The sequence below is a fragment of the Battus philenor genome, unplaced genomic scaffold, assembly GCF_028537555.1.
Source record: "Battus philenor isolate CCGP_79_NKW_IND1 unplaced genomic scaffold, ilBatPhil1.0.hap1 SCAF_11, whole genome shotgun sequence".
NCBI classification, from domain to species: domain Eukaryota; kingdom Metazoa; phylum Arthropoda; class Insecta; order Lepidoptera; family Papilionidae; genus Battus; species Battus philenor.
Window position 1 is genome coordinate 10,234,494 of NW_027181673.1, and position 20,345 is coordinate 10,254,838.

At 31.2% G+C, this 20,345-nt stretch overlaps 2 protein-coding genes across 2 annotated transcripts; both read right to left on the reverse strand.

The window, feature by feature from the left end:
- Window positions 1-6,079: 6,079 nt before the first annotated feature.
- Window positions 6,080-7,261, reverse strand: LOC137932249 (uncharacterized). The gene is made up of 2 exons (XM_068775856.1): window positions 7,241-7,261; window positions 6,080-6,958 (listed from the first exon to the last, which is right to left on the reverse strand). Exons 1-2 carry the CDS (start codon window positions 7,259-7,261, stop codon window positions 6,080-6,082), a joined length of 900 nt encoding a protein of 299 aa, XP_068631957.1.
- A 5,497-nt stretch (window positions 7,262-12,758) lies between these two features.
- On the reverse strand, window positions 12,759-14,976 carry LOC137931234 (prisilkin-39-like). Its single transcript, XM_068774651.1, has 2 exons — window positions 14,965-14,976; window positions 12,759-14,433 (listed from the first exon to the last, which is right to left on the reverse strand). The coding sequence occupies exons 1-2, from the start codon at window positions 14,974-14,976 to the stop codon at window positions 13,027-13,029; spliced, it is 1,419 nt and encodes a 472-aa protein (XP_068630752.1). The 3' UTR covers window positions 12,759-13,026.
- Between the last annotated feature and the right edge of the window lie 5,369 nt (window positions 14,977-20,345).

Genomic DNA, 20,345 nt, shown 5'->3' on the forward strand with positions numbered 1-20,345 from the left:
GGAAACATTTCTATAGCAATACAGAAGTACCATAGTCGATTTTTACAGACAATTTTGAGTAGATAGAAAAAAGGTTTTTCTTTCAATGGTGTGTTTGAATGTCGACTGATACGAAGCAAGAAAAATTATATAATGTATAGAAATGAAACAGTAACTACTGTTGAAAAATTAACTCACTGTGAACAGTCAAGTTTTTTTCTTAACTATTAATATTATAGACATGGTCAAGTTATGTAGATATCTGTAAGTATTTTTTTTTCTTTTCGAAACTTTTCTCAGAGTCTTCAGCTCGCATGTTATAGATTGCACGAACAGGTTTAATAAAAATTCACGAAAATTGTATTGATGTAAGCAGTATTGCGTCATAAAAGTAGCCCGTAAAGTATAATGGTGTATAATTAACTAAAATACAGTAACGTGTGTTAACACCTGTCAATCGACGAATATTTTACTACATATATATTACTAAACTGGTCTTATTAGATAAATCAAAAATATGAGAACCACATTGTTATGCATCTAAGGTTTGTCTATAAAAACTTCAGTATGGACAAAACAGGGTTTCAGTTCGAGGGCGCCGTCATGCTAACAAGACATGCTACTTATGTCTCAAGGTGATGTAGTGTTACGCAGTCTTTATTACAAAACTCTGTGCATCACCGTACTGGTATGGTTTGGCCGTTGCACATATTACCAAGTGAACGTCCTGCTCGTTTCGACATTTTTAAAAAATAAACTTTATTTGGTTCGGCAGCAACCTTTCAAGCTAATGCCTCCTTAGTCACCCTTGCAATGTTAACGTATATCAAGTGACCATCTATGTGCCTGGCTATTTCCTAAGGAGTTGTTAAATGAACCAATAACCAGTAGGAGCAAAAGTCAAAATATCAAAAACAATTAGCAATAGAAAATAAACAGTTTAAATGTAATTTATTTTTCATTTGATATGCAGGATAATTGGTTATACCGATGTTCCGTTAATTTATTATTTTTATGGAATGTTAATGGCCAGTTACTTCTCGCAGTACAAATTTACAAGAGCAGATAATAAACAATTATTCATTTTAACATGTTTTTAACTTTCCGTTGATTTTTGGATAAGGTGTACAATACATTAATATACAGTAAATAAGCTATTCATATACATCTTTAAAGCTTTTACCTTTGTAACTAATCACCATATATTTCCAAACAGACGATCGTATATCAACACGTGATAATGAATGCATTTGCGAATGGAATGTGCAGCGTTTCTATATTTCTTACGAAATTGCATCAGTTATTACGTAACATAAAAATAGCTTTATTAACATACTCGTAGCACCCGAATTGGATACTTACATCACAGTCCGGTTTACAAAAAATACATAAGTGGTTTACCGGTAAATGTGCTTAGTGATAACCGACATTCGTTACCTTTATTCATTGAAGGATACTTTAAAAACGAAAATGAATGGAACCACCAATTGCCATAAATTTAAAAGGCAACGTAGTATTTTATTAATATAATTTATAAGTTATCATTTTCTATTGATCTAGTAAAAAAACAAGTAAATAACATTTTATAAATTTACGCATAACAGTTTTAATCTATTTAGGAAAGTGACAAAAACGGAAAAAAACTATTTTTTATTTCTTATTCAAGTTAACGTATTTAATTCAACGTTCACGCCCGGCAATTTGAAACAATAGCAAACTGGTCGGTCCGCCAGCCAACCACTATCTATAATTTCCTTTTTAAGTCAGTGTTACGTAAGTCCTATGCAATACGTCCAAGATTTGACAGAACTACACCGTCTTTGTAAAACAACTCCGTTCTATAGCACCTGTTTGGTATGTTATTATGGCAATTATGTTATTCATTTATACTTTCTATCAAATCTCCGAGTAATAGTCTTATTTTATAAAAAAAATATCCATATCTTGGCTAAGTATACATTGGTAAACTTGTTATATTGTATATTGCATGTTTTTTAGATAAAAATTAAAATAATTATTTTTTTCAAACTTGTAGTGTAAGCAATTCTCTGCGAGTCTTACCACCTCCATCTGAAAAAAACCGTAACAGACGTGAATATCTTACTAACTCTCACTTATTTCATAAAACTAATATAATTACAATATAAGCTACTTACAAAAACCTACGGAAACATTCAGAAGATTAAAAGTGAATATATAAGAAAAAAAGGAGCGTTGGATTGGACATCTAACAAGAAGCCACATCATACTAAAGTCCAGAAGTTAAATAAAGAAGAGACTGCTTAAAAATAGTTCGAGCGTCGTAATAGTGATAATATCGGGAAAGGAATAAAGAAGTTAACGAATAGAAGAATAACGCAAAGAATAGGGAAGTTTGTATTGTGTTTGTGAGTGTAGCTAATTTCCAGGAAAATAATTGAAAATGTTGAATACAACAGCTTATTATTTTCTATTATGTTGTGATATATAATAAAATAAGATTTACTGACACAATGTTAAAGCTACGTGCGACGGAGCCTTAACTTTGAGAAAAATAACATTAACAGTTTTCTCAGTTAGAATCCTCCTTGAAATACGATACAAGCTACACTGAACGCATTTTAATAAAATTCACTTTAACCCGAAGTCTGAATATTATATAAAACATATATATATATATATAAAACAGCAAACAAAAATTTGGGTAGGACTTTTATTCTCTAAATTTTCTCATTTTATATATCAGAATTAGATCTAGCTAAAGTTTCCAACCCGGTCATTATGTAATAAGATATGCTGAGTTCCTCTGTAGGGAATTTTAGCATCCAGTTGATCAATGTTTTTTTCGACCTGGCTAACACTGCTGTTCAAGAGAGACATTTGCAGATTTCGCGGATTCGAGATGGTAGGGCGCACAGCAAAGGAGTTTAAGCTAAGCACTTTCAATGCTTTCTCTACCTATAAATGCCAAAGAGCCAACATCATTGGTCAATGGCAAAATAACATTTACTTTTATGTTACTTTGTTTAGCCAAACACTCATTCGGCAATCAATAAATGATATAACCTACGTGTTATCCGTCGTGATCAATCATCATTAAATAAACAGATTCGTGACCACTGCCTTCTCGTACTGTTTGCACTGAAATAAAATAGATTAGAAACAAACACTAACAGCTTATGCATCAATTTAAACAGTAAACTGTAGCGTGACCAACATGTAATAATGTCAATGAGCTTTCAATAAATATTTGTACACGATTTTTTTTTATTTTTACTTTATTTTCTAATTATCGTTACGTATTTAATTAACTGATGTTCTGTAAAGTTGCTATATTTTATATGAATGTATTTATAATTTTAGTTTGACAGATAACTTTATTTATATTATCGAAAGACGCTTCCTTCCGACCACTACCAACTAGTGGAAATATATTCCCAAGCCTATGTTCAGCAGAAGACGACTTATAGATAAAATGATGATGACCTGCGATCTGATACTTTCTTTGTACGAACGTTTTTATAACTTGACGAACACGTGATATGAATCTAATATTATAATATTTTTGCATTTGGGTAGGTAAAATATTTTTTAAAGAAAACGTTGCATCAGCTTAAAAACTAAGTAACATTCAAATAAATCAGAAAGTAGCTCAAAGCTATATAATATTTTAACTCAGATGTAATAATATATCACAATCAGGCACATGTATTACATGGATTGTGTGGTAGTATATTTATTAGACATTTACGCGATGAGCAAACCCGTTCGACGCAATTGGAATGTCGAACGATTTGAAAAAAAAAAGGAATTTGAATACAGCATGGTTCATTTTTGATTACTTCCATGAAAAAATACCGAAAGATCTTGACGTACATCACATTTGAGCTTATGGCTTTCGTTTAAATAGGTGTTACATATTAAACTTGAAAAATACATGGATTAAAACAAATATTTTTACTTTCTGAGCTTCTCCTAAGTGCCCTTTGTCCTCTATCCTCACAAGGCTGCAGAACCCGTAAATGCCAGTAAGAGCTTTTCGTATTACGAAGAATTGTAACATACTCGAAGTATTGATACATACTCATTCAATGGTAAAATATAAGAACTAATTTCTTACTACCTGAATTTCCATAATGCTCTCTTTAACTTTTAACTTGACAAATATAGATTCCTACTATATATAAATCTTGTAGTTGACAGAATGCATCGCGAACTTAATGAACATCCTGTCAACCCCCTGCTTATGAAATTTCGTAAAATTCCTATACTATCAGAAAGAAATATTTTAACAAAACTTCTAGTCTCTCCGTCACATGGTTCCTGAGATATCGCGATGAGTAATTATGTAGGAGATAATCTTATAAAAACTAGTGAAACTATTTATGTAGCTCAAATAATCCATTTTCATTACGAATAAAAATCAACATGGCAACTATTCATCGCTTCTTAATGACAAGCGTGCACTATTGTTATGGACAGGACCAAAAATGCTATCGCCAGTAAATTCGTCTGATATGCCTAGAGTATGTAATTCAGCATATATAATTGTTGATATTCAGCTACGTAAAACTAAAAATTCTTTTGAAATTTTACATCACGCTTCATGTAGAAATAAACAAAATATTTGCAAGAATTCCTGCTAGAACAAAACATGGAGTAAAACATACTTTTAATTTATTGGTGAACTGCCTTATATCAAAATCCTGTACAAAATACCTTGTTCAAAAAAGGTTTTGTACATATGTATTAGATATGGACATACATTAGATATATGTATAATCACTTTCATTTTAAATATTCTTAATACTATTACAAAAAATGTATCAACCTATAGATCAAGTTTTTAAGGTGTGGTTGCATTTTTATAAAAGTATAACGCGGTGCCGTTGATGATTGCGCATCTCAAAAATGATATAAATATGAGTAGCAATTAGATAAACGCGCTCTTTCACCATAGCACTCGTAGCACGTTTTGAAATAACGGGAATCCATGTTGAACTTTTTTAGTATATGCGTCCTTGCATAATATGTAGAATCCTATTTCTGTAACTTTATAATGACTTGTCATTTATCAATTATTAAGCACATACCCGTTTCGTCTTTATGTTCACGTGATCTATGCGATGTCTAGCCAGTTACAAAAGGTGCATTATGTTAAATATAATCTTAGTTTACTGCCGTATAAATGCCTGCTTTAAAATATTTAGTAATATTATAACCAATGTTTTCGAAATACAGTCTACTGACCGTTTTATTAATATTTTTCGTCGTTAAAGAAAATGGTTTTAAATTTTATTTTCCTGCTATCATATTGAACTAATTTGACTGAAGTAGATGCGATGTAATTACCGGAGTAATTATTTATTAACCAATTTTTGATGAGACGAGGGCAAGGAATTTCGATTTCGAGGAGGGCAAGGAATCGTATCATCAGACGGTGAAATTTTTTTAAAATAAATTTCTGCGCCCGGCCGCGCTGGCGATCCTTAACTGAAGACATACGTTTAATTAGAGAAACAAAGTGATGTTTGAATATTTTTATTTGATGACAAACATTCTTTTTCTTAATATTCAAGAAAAGCTTTCTTATTAATAACAATTTGATAAATTCAGACAAAACAAAAAAGATAAACAAAATCGGACTGCTAAGTACAATTATTAATTAAGATTTCTAAATAAGTGAAGAAAACTTAGAAATTAAAAAAAAACTCTTACAAAAAATCTTACTTCTCGATTTTGATAGATCATTGTTTTGGTAATAATTTACAGTGAAGATAGAATAATCTCTGTTGAATAATTTATACGACATTAAGACTTAGGTAAACCGTTGAAAAAATGTACATACTTAACTTTAAAACCTTTTGGTTATAATTGGTAACAATTTTAGAACATTAAACAGTAGCATTATCTCTACTAACAAATGATTAGTAAGATAATCTATGACATATAACAATACATGTGCACATAATGAAAAATAACATTTAACACTTACGTAATTTAATAACAGTTATAAATTATTTTCTAAATCTAGACATAAATTATAATAAAACTTATTTATATTGCATATTACAACAACGTGATGCTATAAATATATCGAAATTATTGTCCCAACTTCTATTCATTTTAATTTCGCGTAGGTGGAGCTGCGACTTGAAGTATATGCATTTTTATATCCAGATATCGGATCGGAGTGAAGTATTTCGGTGTTTTGTGCCGCAATTTCATTGTCATCTTTCGAAGAACTTTGAGAAGGAGAACCTTGTAATTTTTCATGCTCGTTAGACGTTGACGATTGACTTTGAGAATAATTGTACTTGGGTTGGGATTGATAGAAGAAGTTCTGATTGGGGGTAGGATAAAGGAGATTATTATAAAACGGAGAATTATATTGTGGCAGCAAAACTGTGGGGGCGTGGCCAAAATAAGGAGAGGCTAAAGATAAAGAATGGTAATTTGCAGGAAAATTAAAGTGACCGTGCGGTGATACTGACGTAAGAACAGGATTCGTATTAGCATTTACTTGATTAGCTTGTTGCGAATATAAGGTCTGCGGCACATGTATATTCGAAGTAGCAAATCCAGGAGATGATTGTAAAAGAGCCAGTTGGATGTTACCGTTACCAGTTTTAGAAGACACGATTTGATATTTCGTTTGGTAACCTGGACTCGGAACAAAATTTAAAGGTACAAATTGTGAATTAGTCTGTTGTTGAGGCGAGCTAGAATGAGTCCCATCAGTGGCGCTTGATGGGGAATAATATTGACTGCTAGCCTGACTTGGATAAAAAGAATTTGCCAATGGGGTATGGTAGTTTTGACTTGACAAACTGCTTTGGGTGTTGGGGCTTTGAGAGTAAATATTCGTATAGGTATATTCAGGTTTCTGAATTCCTGTAGGAATAGTATTAACTCCAGTGGTCTTCCCAGCACCTCGTTTTCTGTGTTCTATGTCATCTGTTTCGATACTGCATACTAGTGTAATTACAGCAAAAAATACCTAAAACATTAATAAAATATTGGACACTTTAGTTAACCATATTTTATCTTAAGATTAATTTAACAAATCATAACTTAAACAAAATAAAATATAGCACTTTATTTAATATAAGTATTAATATATAGAAGTTCATCAATAATTAAACACTTCTTTATAATACTTTATATATTCACTCAAAGAAAATAGAGAATCAAAAAATAAATAACAAATACTACTAACAATTCTTCAATTGATAATTGTCAATTGAAATTTGTTCGCAATCAGAAATATTAAAATACTTACAAAAAGTTGCTTCAACATCATTTTATTTTATATTTAAACACCAAATATGGAAGACTACAATAACATAATTTTTCTCAAGAAAAAACGCGTATTGCGAAAGGAAAAGTGATCTATTCAATGGCGCGCGGAAAAGTGTCCAGCATTATCAAGTTCATGCATTTATAAGAACGAGCACGGGCAACTTTCCTCCGACGTCGACTCCAGAGCGCGGTCACTAAAGGAAGTGACCGATAGGTCTTTGTCCTGTATCGTAACAGATCCAGTCCGAGAGAGTGTCGACTTCCTGATTAGTCGCGGAAACGCATTGCGCGCATTCGTCGATTGCCGTCTGTTTCCCTCCACGCTTTCATGTAGAGAGGCTTAAATAAATACATGTATGCCAGTGCACGCTTGTCATGAACGAAAAAAACAAATAGAAAAATACTACGAAAATTAGTTCAGTCAAACTTTATTCAACATTCTTCACTATACAGATTTTCTCAGATAACAAAATAAGATAAAAAAATGTTTTTTTTTACTTCTCAGGCGCTTGTTAGAATCAATATTTACAAAATTCAAATCAATCTTATATTCAATTTCGTCGTGTGTTTGTGTTTAATAATTTTTTCTTCATAGGATCGTTTACAATGACAACGTACATCACGAGAAGAATACCAGAAGAGCTTAACTTGATAAAAATTATAACTTGATAAAAATTATAACCGGATTGAACTCCTCTCTAATATAATCCTTCAACTTAAAACTAGGAAGATTCCAAATGCGACCAGATCTGATAGAATCCTACAGGTAACATTAATGAGTTGATTTACGTGGCCACTTTTGTAATACAATATTAGACTAATTCAATCCCAAGCTTTGTTATCACCTAAAAATCCATCATACTGTAAATAGATTAGATATAGTATAATATACTAGATTAATATAGTATAATAGATTAATGTATAGAATTTTTTACGTTTACGTGTTCATTTAATCAATTTACGGAAGTGATAAGTGTATATTTTAAGTATTGAAACAAATAACAAATAATGAATTAACATTCCATTGCCATAGTTTTCCTTTTCAAGTCATATAAACATAGGATGCTACCTTCTGGCTTATTTATATTCTGGAATATTATTTAGGGTAAGATAAAAAAATATTTATTCTTTATAGTATTTTAAACACTATTTAGGTTTACTATTTTATTCTTCAACATTTACTTCTATTCCAAAGAACCTCAAACTTAGGTCTTCTGTATTATGGAAGGATGGACGTTGTTATCCATAGAATTCATAAAAAATATTTAGTGAGTAAGGTAAATGGTAATGTGATGACCAACTGTGTAATAATACACTAAAATTGATTTAAGCCATTTTAATGTCAGAAAAATAAAAAATTACAAAAATGCTACAAATTTCACCATCTTATTACTCGGTACATTTATAGGGACTTCCTGATAATACAGACCAAACGCTATAATGTCGTCTCATTAAATATTAAAAAAAATTGTAATTTACATACATAATTAAGTAGGAAAGATTCTAGGAATGAAATATTGGTCACCGTCGTCGTCGTTTCAGTCCATAGACGCCGACTGCAAAACATAGGCCTCCCCCCCAAAGTTATCTATTAACGGTTAACGAACGCAATTTGGTATTATGGTACGCAATGGACGCTGCTACTCATCCTGTGGAAACTTGTTTGTGAGCATTAGCACTCCTATATAATTAATGCATAAAGTTTGTATTATATAAAATTGTATCAAACCTGCGACCTACGTCATCGTATCTTGTTCGTCGTTTTCTCGTGACTGAGGGTCGTGGCAAACTATGGGCTTTCGTGTTTTCCTAACGTTCTGAGAAGCCATGCATGGTTGAGTGGATGAGTTTTGATACTGCATCATTTCAGTAGCAAATTACCGTCCTCCTTTCTGTCCTTTTACGTTCTATGTTGCCGACAACTATAAGACAACTCCTCCGTGCAATGTGGCCTAATAATATAATTAACAAACATGATTATGCAGATAAGACTTATGGGAATTCAAAATTTAGCGTCATATGCTAAAGTCATATAGTATATAGAATAAGCGTAACATTAATACAAAACCAAAAATTATATTAGTAACTAAATCTTATTATTATTCTCTAACTTATATAATGATTCAAAATAATACATGTTTCAAAAATTTTGTTTGCCACTTTTCAAAAATAAAACCGAAAAAAAAATTGCAAGTATGGCAGTTACATTTAACTTACATAAGATGTTCAGATATCCAAATATTTATTTTACGGGTTATCCGTTAAATATGAATAAAACCATAAACACATATACACTTTAGTTTATGAGTCAACTCATGACAATAAAGCCGTAATAACGATTAAACCGGCTCGCTGAGTTTTTAAATATTAAAGTACGAAAAAGAAATCCATATACACATATTCTTTTAAAAAGTCCTTATCAATCCTTTACGTTTCTTTGTAATTTAATTAGATACGAATCTAAAATATAAAAAAATCTTTAATGCAAATATCAAGATGACTAGTATAAATAAAGACCTTTGCCAACGCCCTTCTTCCATTTATTTACTTTTCTAGAATAGTCATTCCAAAACCTAAATTTCCCAGCTTGTGTTGTCCGTATAGAGGCATGTCCAGTAAGGGATAACGATGTAAAAAATAGCTGTTTGTCTAGAACGCTCCAAACTTTGGATGCGTATCTAACACTAGTGGAATAAATTAAGACTTGTAATGGGACACGATTGCCGTTAAATTTAATTAAACTACAAATTTTCGAAATCTTAGCGTAAATACATTCGATACCATTTTCGAAACGTTTTTTCTCTTAATTTAGCCAAAATCATTTTTATTGTTCCTAAATTAACTAAGAAAAGTGTTTATATATTATCATAGCTATCTGTACCGGCAAATTTTGAACAGCCAGAGATAAAAAATAAATCAATGTGACAAATTTTAAATTCTTCAGATTTATCGGTTAATTTGTGATAGGTTAATAATGATCAATGTATCTGTTTTATTTTGATTTTTATATATTGATATTCATTGAACAGATTTTCCAGCAGAAGCTGTTACTTTACTTTGTTCTTTAAACATTTTTGTCACATGGCTTCGCTATGTTTAGTTATAACGCCATCTATGTTCTGATGCTTCAATTAAGATCTTTTAACATTCTTTAGTTGCTTTATATTAGTACTAGATGTAGCAACAGAAGTCAATGGTGTAGACGATACATAATAATGAATGTTTGTATAATGATATGCGTTGAAGTTGAATTATTCCTACACCGTATCTATGCAATAAAACTAATTGAAATAAAGAAGTTAGGCGTCAATAAATACACATAATTTCAGATTGTATTCTATAAATACATAGCTGTCATAGTTATTCTTCTACACGTTTTTACTAAAAGGCAGGGTCATAGACACAAAAAAAATTGCATGAGTAATATCTATCTTAATTATATAAATACCTGTGATCAAAACTTAACATACCATAATAATGAAAAACCGTAATAGAATATATGTATGGAAAGTTTAAATAAAAAACTTGTGAAAAATTTGCGTGTTTCATTATGCTTACAATGTTCACACCCAATAAAAACTATACGTTAGTAACGTATTATATCTTTAGTTAGGTTATAATTATATGACTGAACTTACAAAAATATTATCAAAATTGCTTATTAATAAAAATATAAAACGATTCCATCCTACACAAACACAAAAGTAAGTTAAAACTATTTTATTTACCTATCAAACATTAGATGTTAATACAAAACCAAAAAATGCAATTTAGGCGATGATAAAACCAAAAATTTTTACTATTGAAGACTTGCAGTGTACGTAACACAACTTTGTTAGTAACCGTTGTTAATTATTAAAGTATTAAATCGATAAATAAAATGATCTTTCTGAATAAATTTAAAGATATTTTTTATTAGACTAAGACTTTGCGGCATCTATCTAGATTTAAAATATAATTAAATGTACAGATGGCGCTTTTGTGTTCATTACGGGTGAATGTACCTTCAATAATGACCTTCTGTTTCAAACCTGAACTTCTAACTAGAATTCTAATGAAGCGTTTATTTTAAGTTATGTTTACTAATATAAAATAACGCCAAATTAAGGGTATTGCGCCTAATAACAATTTTTATTCCATGTTGATCCATATTATATAAGGAAAAGCATTAAGATTTTATATTTAGAACTCTAAGTATTTTTAGTGCAAAAAGATTACTTAGAAAATAGATGCAATTCCTATATCTCTTAATAGAAACCATGCGTACATGTTTTTTTAGTGTTTTTTTTTAGTTTAGTTATTTGCTTTACGGTGATTTTGGACACAGTGTTCATGTACTTTGAACGGTAATGAAAATAATTCAAAAATTTATTATTGCAAGAGAATTTTGTATATTAAAAGTAGGCGGCTTAATTTTAGCAGTGCTTCCACTGAGATTTCTTCTGCAGCTGAAATGGTGATGATGATGATAGTTAAAAATAAAGACTAATAAAATTATCAATTTATTTAACTTTCTCCCATAATCTCGGAAAGATAAAGCAATTAATAATACGAAACCTATATATATACATATTGCTATTACATAAGATTACAGCGATTTTGTTCTGATCACATCATGATTTCCTTCCCATTTTCCAGACTCTTATGTACAAATAATTATTAACAATTAGTACTTACTTCCTTACGGAAACATAACAGGTTCCTATGTTCCTCCGATCGGTATATTGCAGTGTATATAGTTGATTTTTTTAGTGTTAGTTTTTCCAATTAAATAGTTAATTGCATGTTGTATTAAAAACTATTTTTTTAAAAACAAATACCTAAAACGTATAAAAAAGAATATGTACCTACTCAACACCGTTATACATTTAAAATTAATTATTTATTAATAAAAAACACATTAATAATCGGTAGAGAAGATGTTATATAATCTGGTTAAAGAATTCGGAAGTGAAGGAGGTTGACTTCCATTTGATCTACATATTCTCTCAAGCGTAAAGTCTGCATTTTTTTTTGTTTACTTAAACCAGCGGTTGTGTAATATCAACCGCCATTAATGTCATTATTTATTTGTTTTTTTTTTCTTTAGTAACTTCCTTTACTTTCTTTCGCGTGAAATTGAAGATATGTCACGTGTGATTACTTAAGTTTCTATATCACGTTTCCTCTGTTTGAGTCAACTTTCTTAGATTGCGCAGTGTAGCGTTTGAAAGTTACTTGATAGTTTGTATATATCAGTTCAATGTGAAAACTATTTCAAACGTGCTCCATTCGGATCGTGTAATAAAGCAACAACAACTCTTTTTCAAATATTTATTTTCAACAAAACAAAACAAACTTAAATATTATAACAGTAATAAATAAGCCGTCAAACTTAACGGTATATGTACAAAACTTTACGTCATATTCATTATCAACATCGAGCTATAACGGTGGAAAGATATTTTTAATATGACATTGAGACATTCATTAATTTTACATTTTCTGTTATGGTAAATCAAGTATTCTTATTTATATCTAAAATCTTTTATTTTTACTTAGACAAAGTGTTTGCAGTCAACTCCGTATAGTAAGTAATTAGCTGCAAGTGTACATAGATTTAAATAATGCCGAACGTAAGTAAAACGCTTTCGCTTCGACTCAGTTTCGCACTTACAATCTTTCCGTCTAGATCATGACCCAGATATCGCCGACACAAACTTCTATTTAGCCTATATTTACATAAAACGATGTAGCGAAACACTTCATATATTTGATTCAAACAATTTAATGAACACGGGGCTTGAGTTCTTCGCTGTACTTTATTGTGTTATAGGAGGATTCACTGTAAGCTCCGTGAGAATCTTTGGGTGGGCCATAACGTGAGCCAGAGCTACTAATGCTGTATTTTGGTCCCGATGAATAGGAGTTCAAGGAACTGTATCCAGACGAAGGTCCCCGGTAGGAAGATCCGCCGTTGAAACCAACACTAGGCAAAGAATGTTTTGAAGAAGATACGTAGTACTGAGGACTGTTAGATGACGAGGCTTGTGCAAAAGAACCAGATGGAATTCCGTATGTCGTGGCAGGAGGTGATTCTAAATGTCCGCTGGAGGAGAATGCGGCAATAGATTCTTGAGAACCAAATCCTTCCGATTTGGCAGGCAAGTATGATGGAGCAAGAAGTTTTGATGAACTTCCACCAAAGTTTCCCAGTGAACCTCCGAAGCTGGCTCCACGACCCGAGTTAAGAGCAAACCCGCCATGAGAGCCTGATAATCCGTGGGAGCTTCCGAATGAAGGCGCTGCGGCGTATGATCCAGAAAGACCTGCTAAACCATGTCCAGAATCACTTTGGACTGATGAACCCAAGAAAGCTGAAGGTTTGAAACCAGCTTTTCCAGGCGCGCTGTAACTTGCACCTAGACTATTGTATTGACCACCCAACAGTTGTCCTGAGTTACCTAAAGAAAATCCAGATAGTGAGTGATCAGCATTATTAACTGAAAATGAGCCGGCGTTGCCAACAGACGGGCCTGCACTTTGAGCTCCGTAATTTAATGCAGCTTGGTTAGATTGAGATTCGGAGGGAGAAAATAAAACAGGACCGGTTGAACCATAAGAACTAAGCCCTTTAGTTCCAGCAGCATAAGCGGGAACTCCTTGAGATTGGTCGTAAAGAGCAAATTGTTGCTGCAGCTTCGGTGCTCCATAAGAGTATTGAGGGACTGCGAGTTCTTGTCCGCCATGGGCACCTAAATTACCTAATTGATACGATGCTCCCTGACCACCTTGCTGTAAGGTAATTGCTCCAGAATTAAGACCTTGAGAGAGTTGACTCATCAGTTGCGAAAGATCCGTACCAACTAAGGATCCATGACTTGGTTGTAGCGTAATAGGAGCAAGCTGAATGTTCTGAGAACTAGACGGCAGATTTTCTGCTGACAGCTGATATCCTGCTCCAGATCCTTGTGCACCGAAATTGTAGCTTGGTTTACCACCTCCTATACTGTAACCAGCTCCTACGCTGATAGAGCTAGCTTCTTCTTGACCAAACGATGGAGCTGGGTAGCTTTGCGAGGAGTGACTTATTCCAGGGTAGCCTCCGTAAGTTTCTCTTTTATTCTTTAATTCGTCTGTCTTTGATTTTATAGCCAACGACGTTGACAGGCACAAAAGTGTGATGAATACGATCTAAAAAAATATTTAACATTAATGAACATGAGAATTTAAAATAAAAAAAAATATGTATTTAATCTAATAATTTATAGTAAAACCGATTATCATCCATTGTAAATGAGATTTCTTTTCCTTCCGTTAATGCAAATCTCGTACCGAGAGCTTAAAAACAAGTTTTGTACCATAATAAAAACGACGACCCGCATAACGCTCTTCGAGATTAAAGCCTGCATTATAAGTTTAATTTCACTTTTACCGCTTTTACTTTTAGCAAATATAAATATATTCGCAAGAATAAAATTATTAAATTCAATTATTGCGAATGTAATAAAGATTTTTACATTACATTGTTTACATAAACAAGGAAAATTTAGTTAATTTAAATAAAATATGTAAATTGACAAATTTTATCGGACTTATACCAGATAAATTTTACTATTTGATATTTAGTTGATTAATCTATATATTTACAATTTTATCACTACGAAATCATCCGAACTTTTTAATGTTTCACTTTATGTTATATATCACAAAATGCACACTCACCGTGAATTTCATTTTTAAACGATTATTAAGAACGCTAGTCACGTTTATGAAACTAAGTCACTGTATGAATGTTTTTTTTTCCCACAACACAAATGTATATGTTTATAAAAGCTGCAGATCGAACGGCTGTTCGCTACAGCCGCCGAATTTGTAATGTGATGTTGCTGTGTTTTCACCGAATTTATAAGACAGCGAACGGTGTAGGCGCCCGTCTACGTCTCGGGCGCTATCGGGAGGGTAAAAGTGTATCGGAGGACCCTTTCACTGAACCGTCTGAAAAAATGGGAGCGAGCTATCGGGCTTCCGAGCCCAAGAATGAGGTAATACTAAATACCGGAAGTGTTACGTCACAATTCGATCACGGTTTGGTGCACTTATCAACTCAGATGTCGTTCGGACGCGTTTATGACTAACAATATGCTTACATTAATATATTTTATTACAACATGGTTGCTAAGAATATTTTGTCATTCTATTCTCAACTTCTTTAAAAACTTGATTCATGCTGATATATTTATAGTTGTATTGTGCGTACCTAATGTACTGTCATCCTTGTATTTTCTAGTTCAAATTTAAAGATGTAGAGTAGGTCATCCCTAAAAAACGCAACCTGACATTTATATAGTTTTCAAACAATCATATATTTAGAATATATATTATTTTCTACTATTTCTATATTTATTAGATATTTTTTACATTTATTAGATAATTATATCACAGATAATTAGCAGCTAAGCGAGTAGCCAGCTGTAGAGGATTGAAACTTGCCATCGCAGTTCGCGAGTTCAGTTCCCGGTATACCATCATAAATAATTCACACTTAGTGCATTAATTATAAAGGATTGCTACTACTAACACAAGTTTGCAGCAGTCCTGTGTATACCATAATGCCACACTGCGATTGCCATCCTGCCTGCCATGCGTGGCAATTATGTAGTCGGCGTCCATGGGATGAAAAGGAAGAAATCTGATTATTGAAACTTTGGGGTATTTATTAATGAATGAAATATCATATCGTGGTCACTTCTGCTTATTATTTTTACGAACTTAGTCCTTTTATGTACTTTAATAGACATCATAAACTTATTAATAGTATGTTTACTTTATATTTTGTATTCTCTCAAATTTAACTAAATGGTAGTTAAATACAGCATCGAAGAGAGTTGTTATATAAAATGGATAGTATGTATACAACAATGGAAAGTCTCCGAAGCTGCGTTCATCTGGTTATAGGTCAACTTAAACATAATGCCTACAATCTCCAGGAAGAAACTGGTTTTAAATTTTAAATCATTTTAGTAAAAGATGATAATGAAAATAATAGTAATCAAATTTTAAAACAATAAAACGAGAAATAAGTTTTTTTACTTATTAAAAATTACATTTTCTTGAAATAAAATAATATTTAAATAATTATAATTTCTGTCGATTTGAAAACAGATAATTAATATAATTAAATTTTAAAATCATGCAAAACATTCCAAGAATTAAAAAAAAACCGTGAGCTCGTTCAGTTCATATAAGATCAATAATAAATAATAATTATATGTTTGGAGGTACCGTGAAATAACTACGATATAGATACGTCGAACACCTCAGTTAACCGTGAAGATGAAAAGAAAAATAGTAAAGAAATAAAAAATAAATCCTCTAAATCTTAATATTAATTCAATGAAAATCTATCTAGTTATTATTTTCAATTCTTTAAAATTCTACATTCGTGTAGAAACGCAAACTTATTGGTTAATGACGAATAAATTAAAAATTTATATGTGTGAGTTAAAGAAAAAAATTCCTAATATTATATAATAACGTAGATATATTTCCGTAAAGATTTTTAAGATATCTAAAAATAAGAAACCTGATAACGGATCGAATTAATGTGCGTTGAATTTTTAAGATGTAAATGCACTTTCATTGTATTTACACGAACGTTGACATCACAGTGCGTGCCCTGCAACACAAACTAATCTGTTAGGGTTTGGTCGCGCGCTGGTTTCATATATTTTCAAATTACTTTAGAAACATACTACACTAATACTATTATCATTTTAATATTTTTGTAAAAGAAAAAAATATAAGGATGGAAAAAGAATTATGCTTTATTAAAACAGTTTTATCACAAAATCTAAAACTAAAAACGTCGTGTACTTAACGCGTAAAACATTATTTTATTTTAAAAAATTTTCAATGTAAAATTATTATATTACCAGCGTAATACGCATACTTAAATTTTACAAAAAAAGTAACAAGCGATGTTTACTTACGCCTATTTGTATAAATTTCATATTTAAAAACTAAATAGTGATTAATCTATACACATACTAAAAGTATAATAACAGTTCAAAGAACTAATTTTAATTGTTAATATCTTCACTAGCATGTCACCTAATCTAAAGGCATTGTTTATTGTTTAAGTAATATTTCGACAGTTTTAATATGAAATAACACCTTAATTTCATGCCAATTCCCAAAATCACGAAGTAGTAAAAGAGAAATAAAAGTCTAAATAAAATTTTATTGAAAGTAAACCGTGCAACTGCTATTGACAAATAGCGTATTAAATCGTTTAAAAATGTAGTCGAGTTACGAATTCATTGAACAATATTTTTTTAAGAAATCGCGTGAACACGTAAAATGAGAACATTCATATTTCTAATGTAGAATCAAAGTTTTATTACACCATAAGGAATAAACGAAAAATTCAAACCCTATTATGTATGTACCCTATGTACGAGTAAGTACCAAATTAAATCCCTTAGTTTTTACATACGACTTACATAAAACAATATTTTCACTTTCCACCTTGAGACATGAGATGGCGTCCTATAAAACCGTACAGAATAATACATTTTAGCGAAATATTTGATTAAATCATTTAGATGACATAATGCAAATGTGTAGAAATAAAACTTTTACATCTAAAATTTATGTTCATAAAGTAAAACCGTCAAAACGTTTTACTCTGTGCAAAACTCGAAAACGGCTCAACTAATTTGGCTAATTTATTTTTTATACGAGTGTGCCCAGCGGTAGAGGACAGAAATTTAAGATCTTAAGATCAGCAAAGTCCTCTGCATACTATAGTACCACACAATGATCACCAACCCGCCTGCCAAGGGAAACCATCTCCTCTTTAATAAGCCACGAGAAATTTTATTAAAATTCTGTAAATATATAATAAATAAAACAGTGAGTGGTAATAAGACCTAGCCTATCTCTAGTACAAGATAAATTAAGTAGTAGTATAAGTTAAATATTATTATACAGCAGTAACTAGTTTAAGCAAATAGAATAAGAGTATAATTGTAAAAATAAAGTAAAGATGTAAAAATAACCGAAAATGTAACTTAGCATAGCCGTAATATTAAGAACCGAGATGAAGAATGAGAGAAGATGAAAGAACGGAATGTAATAAATGATAAAGAGTGGCAGATGTTGTGATGTGTGGCAGTAGAGAGAATAAATGATTATGCGAAGTATGACGGAAGAAATAAATTGAGAATGTTAAAAACTTATTGTAAATATAAATGTTTACTTTACACACGTTAGGAGAATACGGGAGGCCTCCAATAAAAGGGGCCATAAAAAAAACCGCCTGCCAAGCGTGGCGATTATAGTATATGCCCCCATAGATATCTTTGGGAGAGGCCTATGCCTTGCAGTGGGCATCTATGCTAAAACGACTTTTTTTTTACTGGTGGATTGGTTATCGATGTAAAAGCTTTAAAGGGGTGAATGTAGAGCACATTGTTCACTAAAAAAACTTAAAGCCCTTTTCTATTGGCCTTTTATCCAGGGGACTGGAAATAGCTTTCAAATTTTTGTTTACATTAATTTATATGTTCCATTAAAATGCGCACTATGAAGAAGGTTCTTAAAAAAAAGTGTAAAAAGTGTTCTTTCTTACTATACTAATCATAAAGTAAACAAATAAATCGTCTGGAGTTGCCCTTTTTGTTTTGAGGTTCGAGGTTAATCGAAAAAAAAGTCGTGTTTAGATGTAATACACAAAGAATATCGTGTACCATAAATCATTGGAATGGAAATATAACATTATTATTAGTCTTGCAGTGTGCGGAATAGTAAAATTTAATTATGTAAGTAATCGTTATTAAAAAATTAAATAAATGAATAAAATTATCACTGTGAAAGGCATGTTTTTTATTTATTTCTATTGAACTGTAACATATCCGTGACTTCAAACAGTATAGCCTGTTAGAATAACTAGTAATAACACAAATTTAGATATTAAAATCGATTTCCATTTAAAAGCCGATTATATCATCCGCACGCCGTGAATGTTGGGACATTTTGTATTATTCTCATTATGTCCATTACCTCAAGTGCATGCTATTGTTTAGATATCACTATCAAGATTATTACTGTTATATAACGTCATTGTCTTCGTACATTTGACAACAATAACCTATTTAGGAGTTATAATAACAAGTCTTTCGTGTTTTTCTTTGACTCTAAAGACCTATATCGTGAATGCACACAAATTGACATTACTCAATAATTAATATTAGGTATTTAACTTAAAGTTTTGACGTGTTATTTAATTATAAATTAATTCATATATTTTAATTGATACTTACTTAAAAATATTTAAAATCACCTGTTTTCACTTTTACATATTTTTTTTCTACTTTATACCTCTTTTCTCAGAGTTTATTTTTTTTTTCAGAGTTGGTGAATAATTCGATGCCTTCTTTTAACATAATAACGGAATAAAACTTTAAGAAGGCATATTTAATTAACAATATTTTAAAAGAGCTGGACAGTTTTAAACTAGTCGTGCGGTTAATATACGCCGAATAATCCGATACGAGTGAAGGATAGTCCGGCCTGCCCGTGCGACCTTAAAAAGGAGGTAACTGTTGCGGACGTCCTCGCTGGGTGTACCATATAAGTATAAGAAAGGTATGATCTGGAGGATAGAATTGATAGAATGGTTAAAACTAACACATTTGTGAAACTCATAAGAGATAAGAAAACCAGTGGCGATCATAAAATATTGTATTGGAAAATCATAAATCATCAAAAAATCATAAATCATAATAAAAAATTATATCAAAATTTAGAATATATTAGCAAATAAAGTAAAAGTAAAACAGTGTGATTAAAAGTCAAAAGTAGTAATAATAGACAGCAGTATACAATATACAAAAGTAGAAGTATGGAAGTTAAGTATAGGGAAAAATAAGTTTGCAAATTTGATCATTAAAAAAAAGTGGACGGAAACTAGATCTCCGTGCAAATGGATAGACTATTAAAATATATATGATATATTATATTATAAGTGGAGCTAATTGGCTCTTTGTGTTACTGTTACACTTTCTTGCTTTGTATTACCTACAGTTGTTAGCCTTCCATAT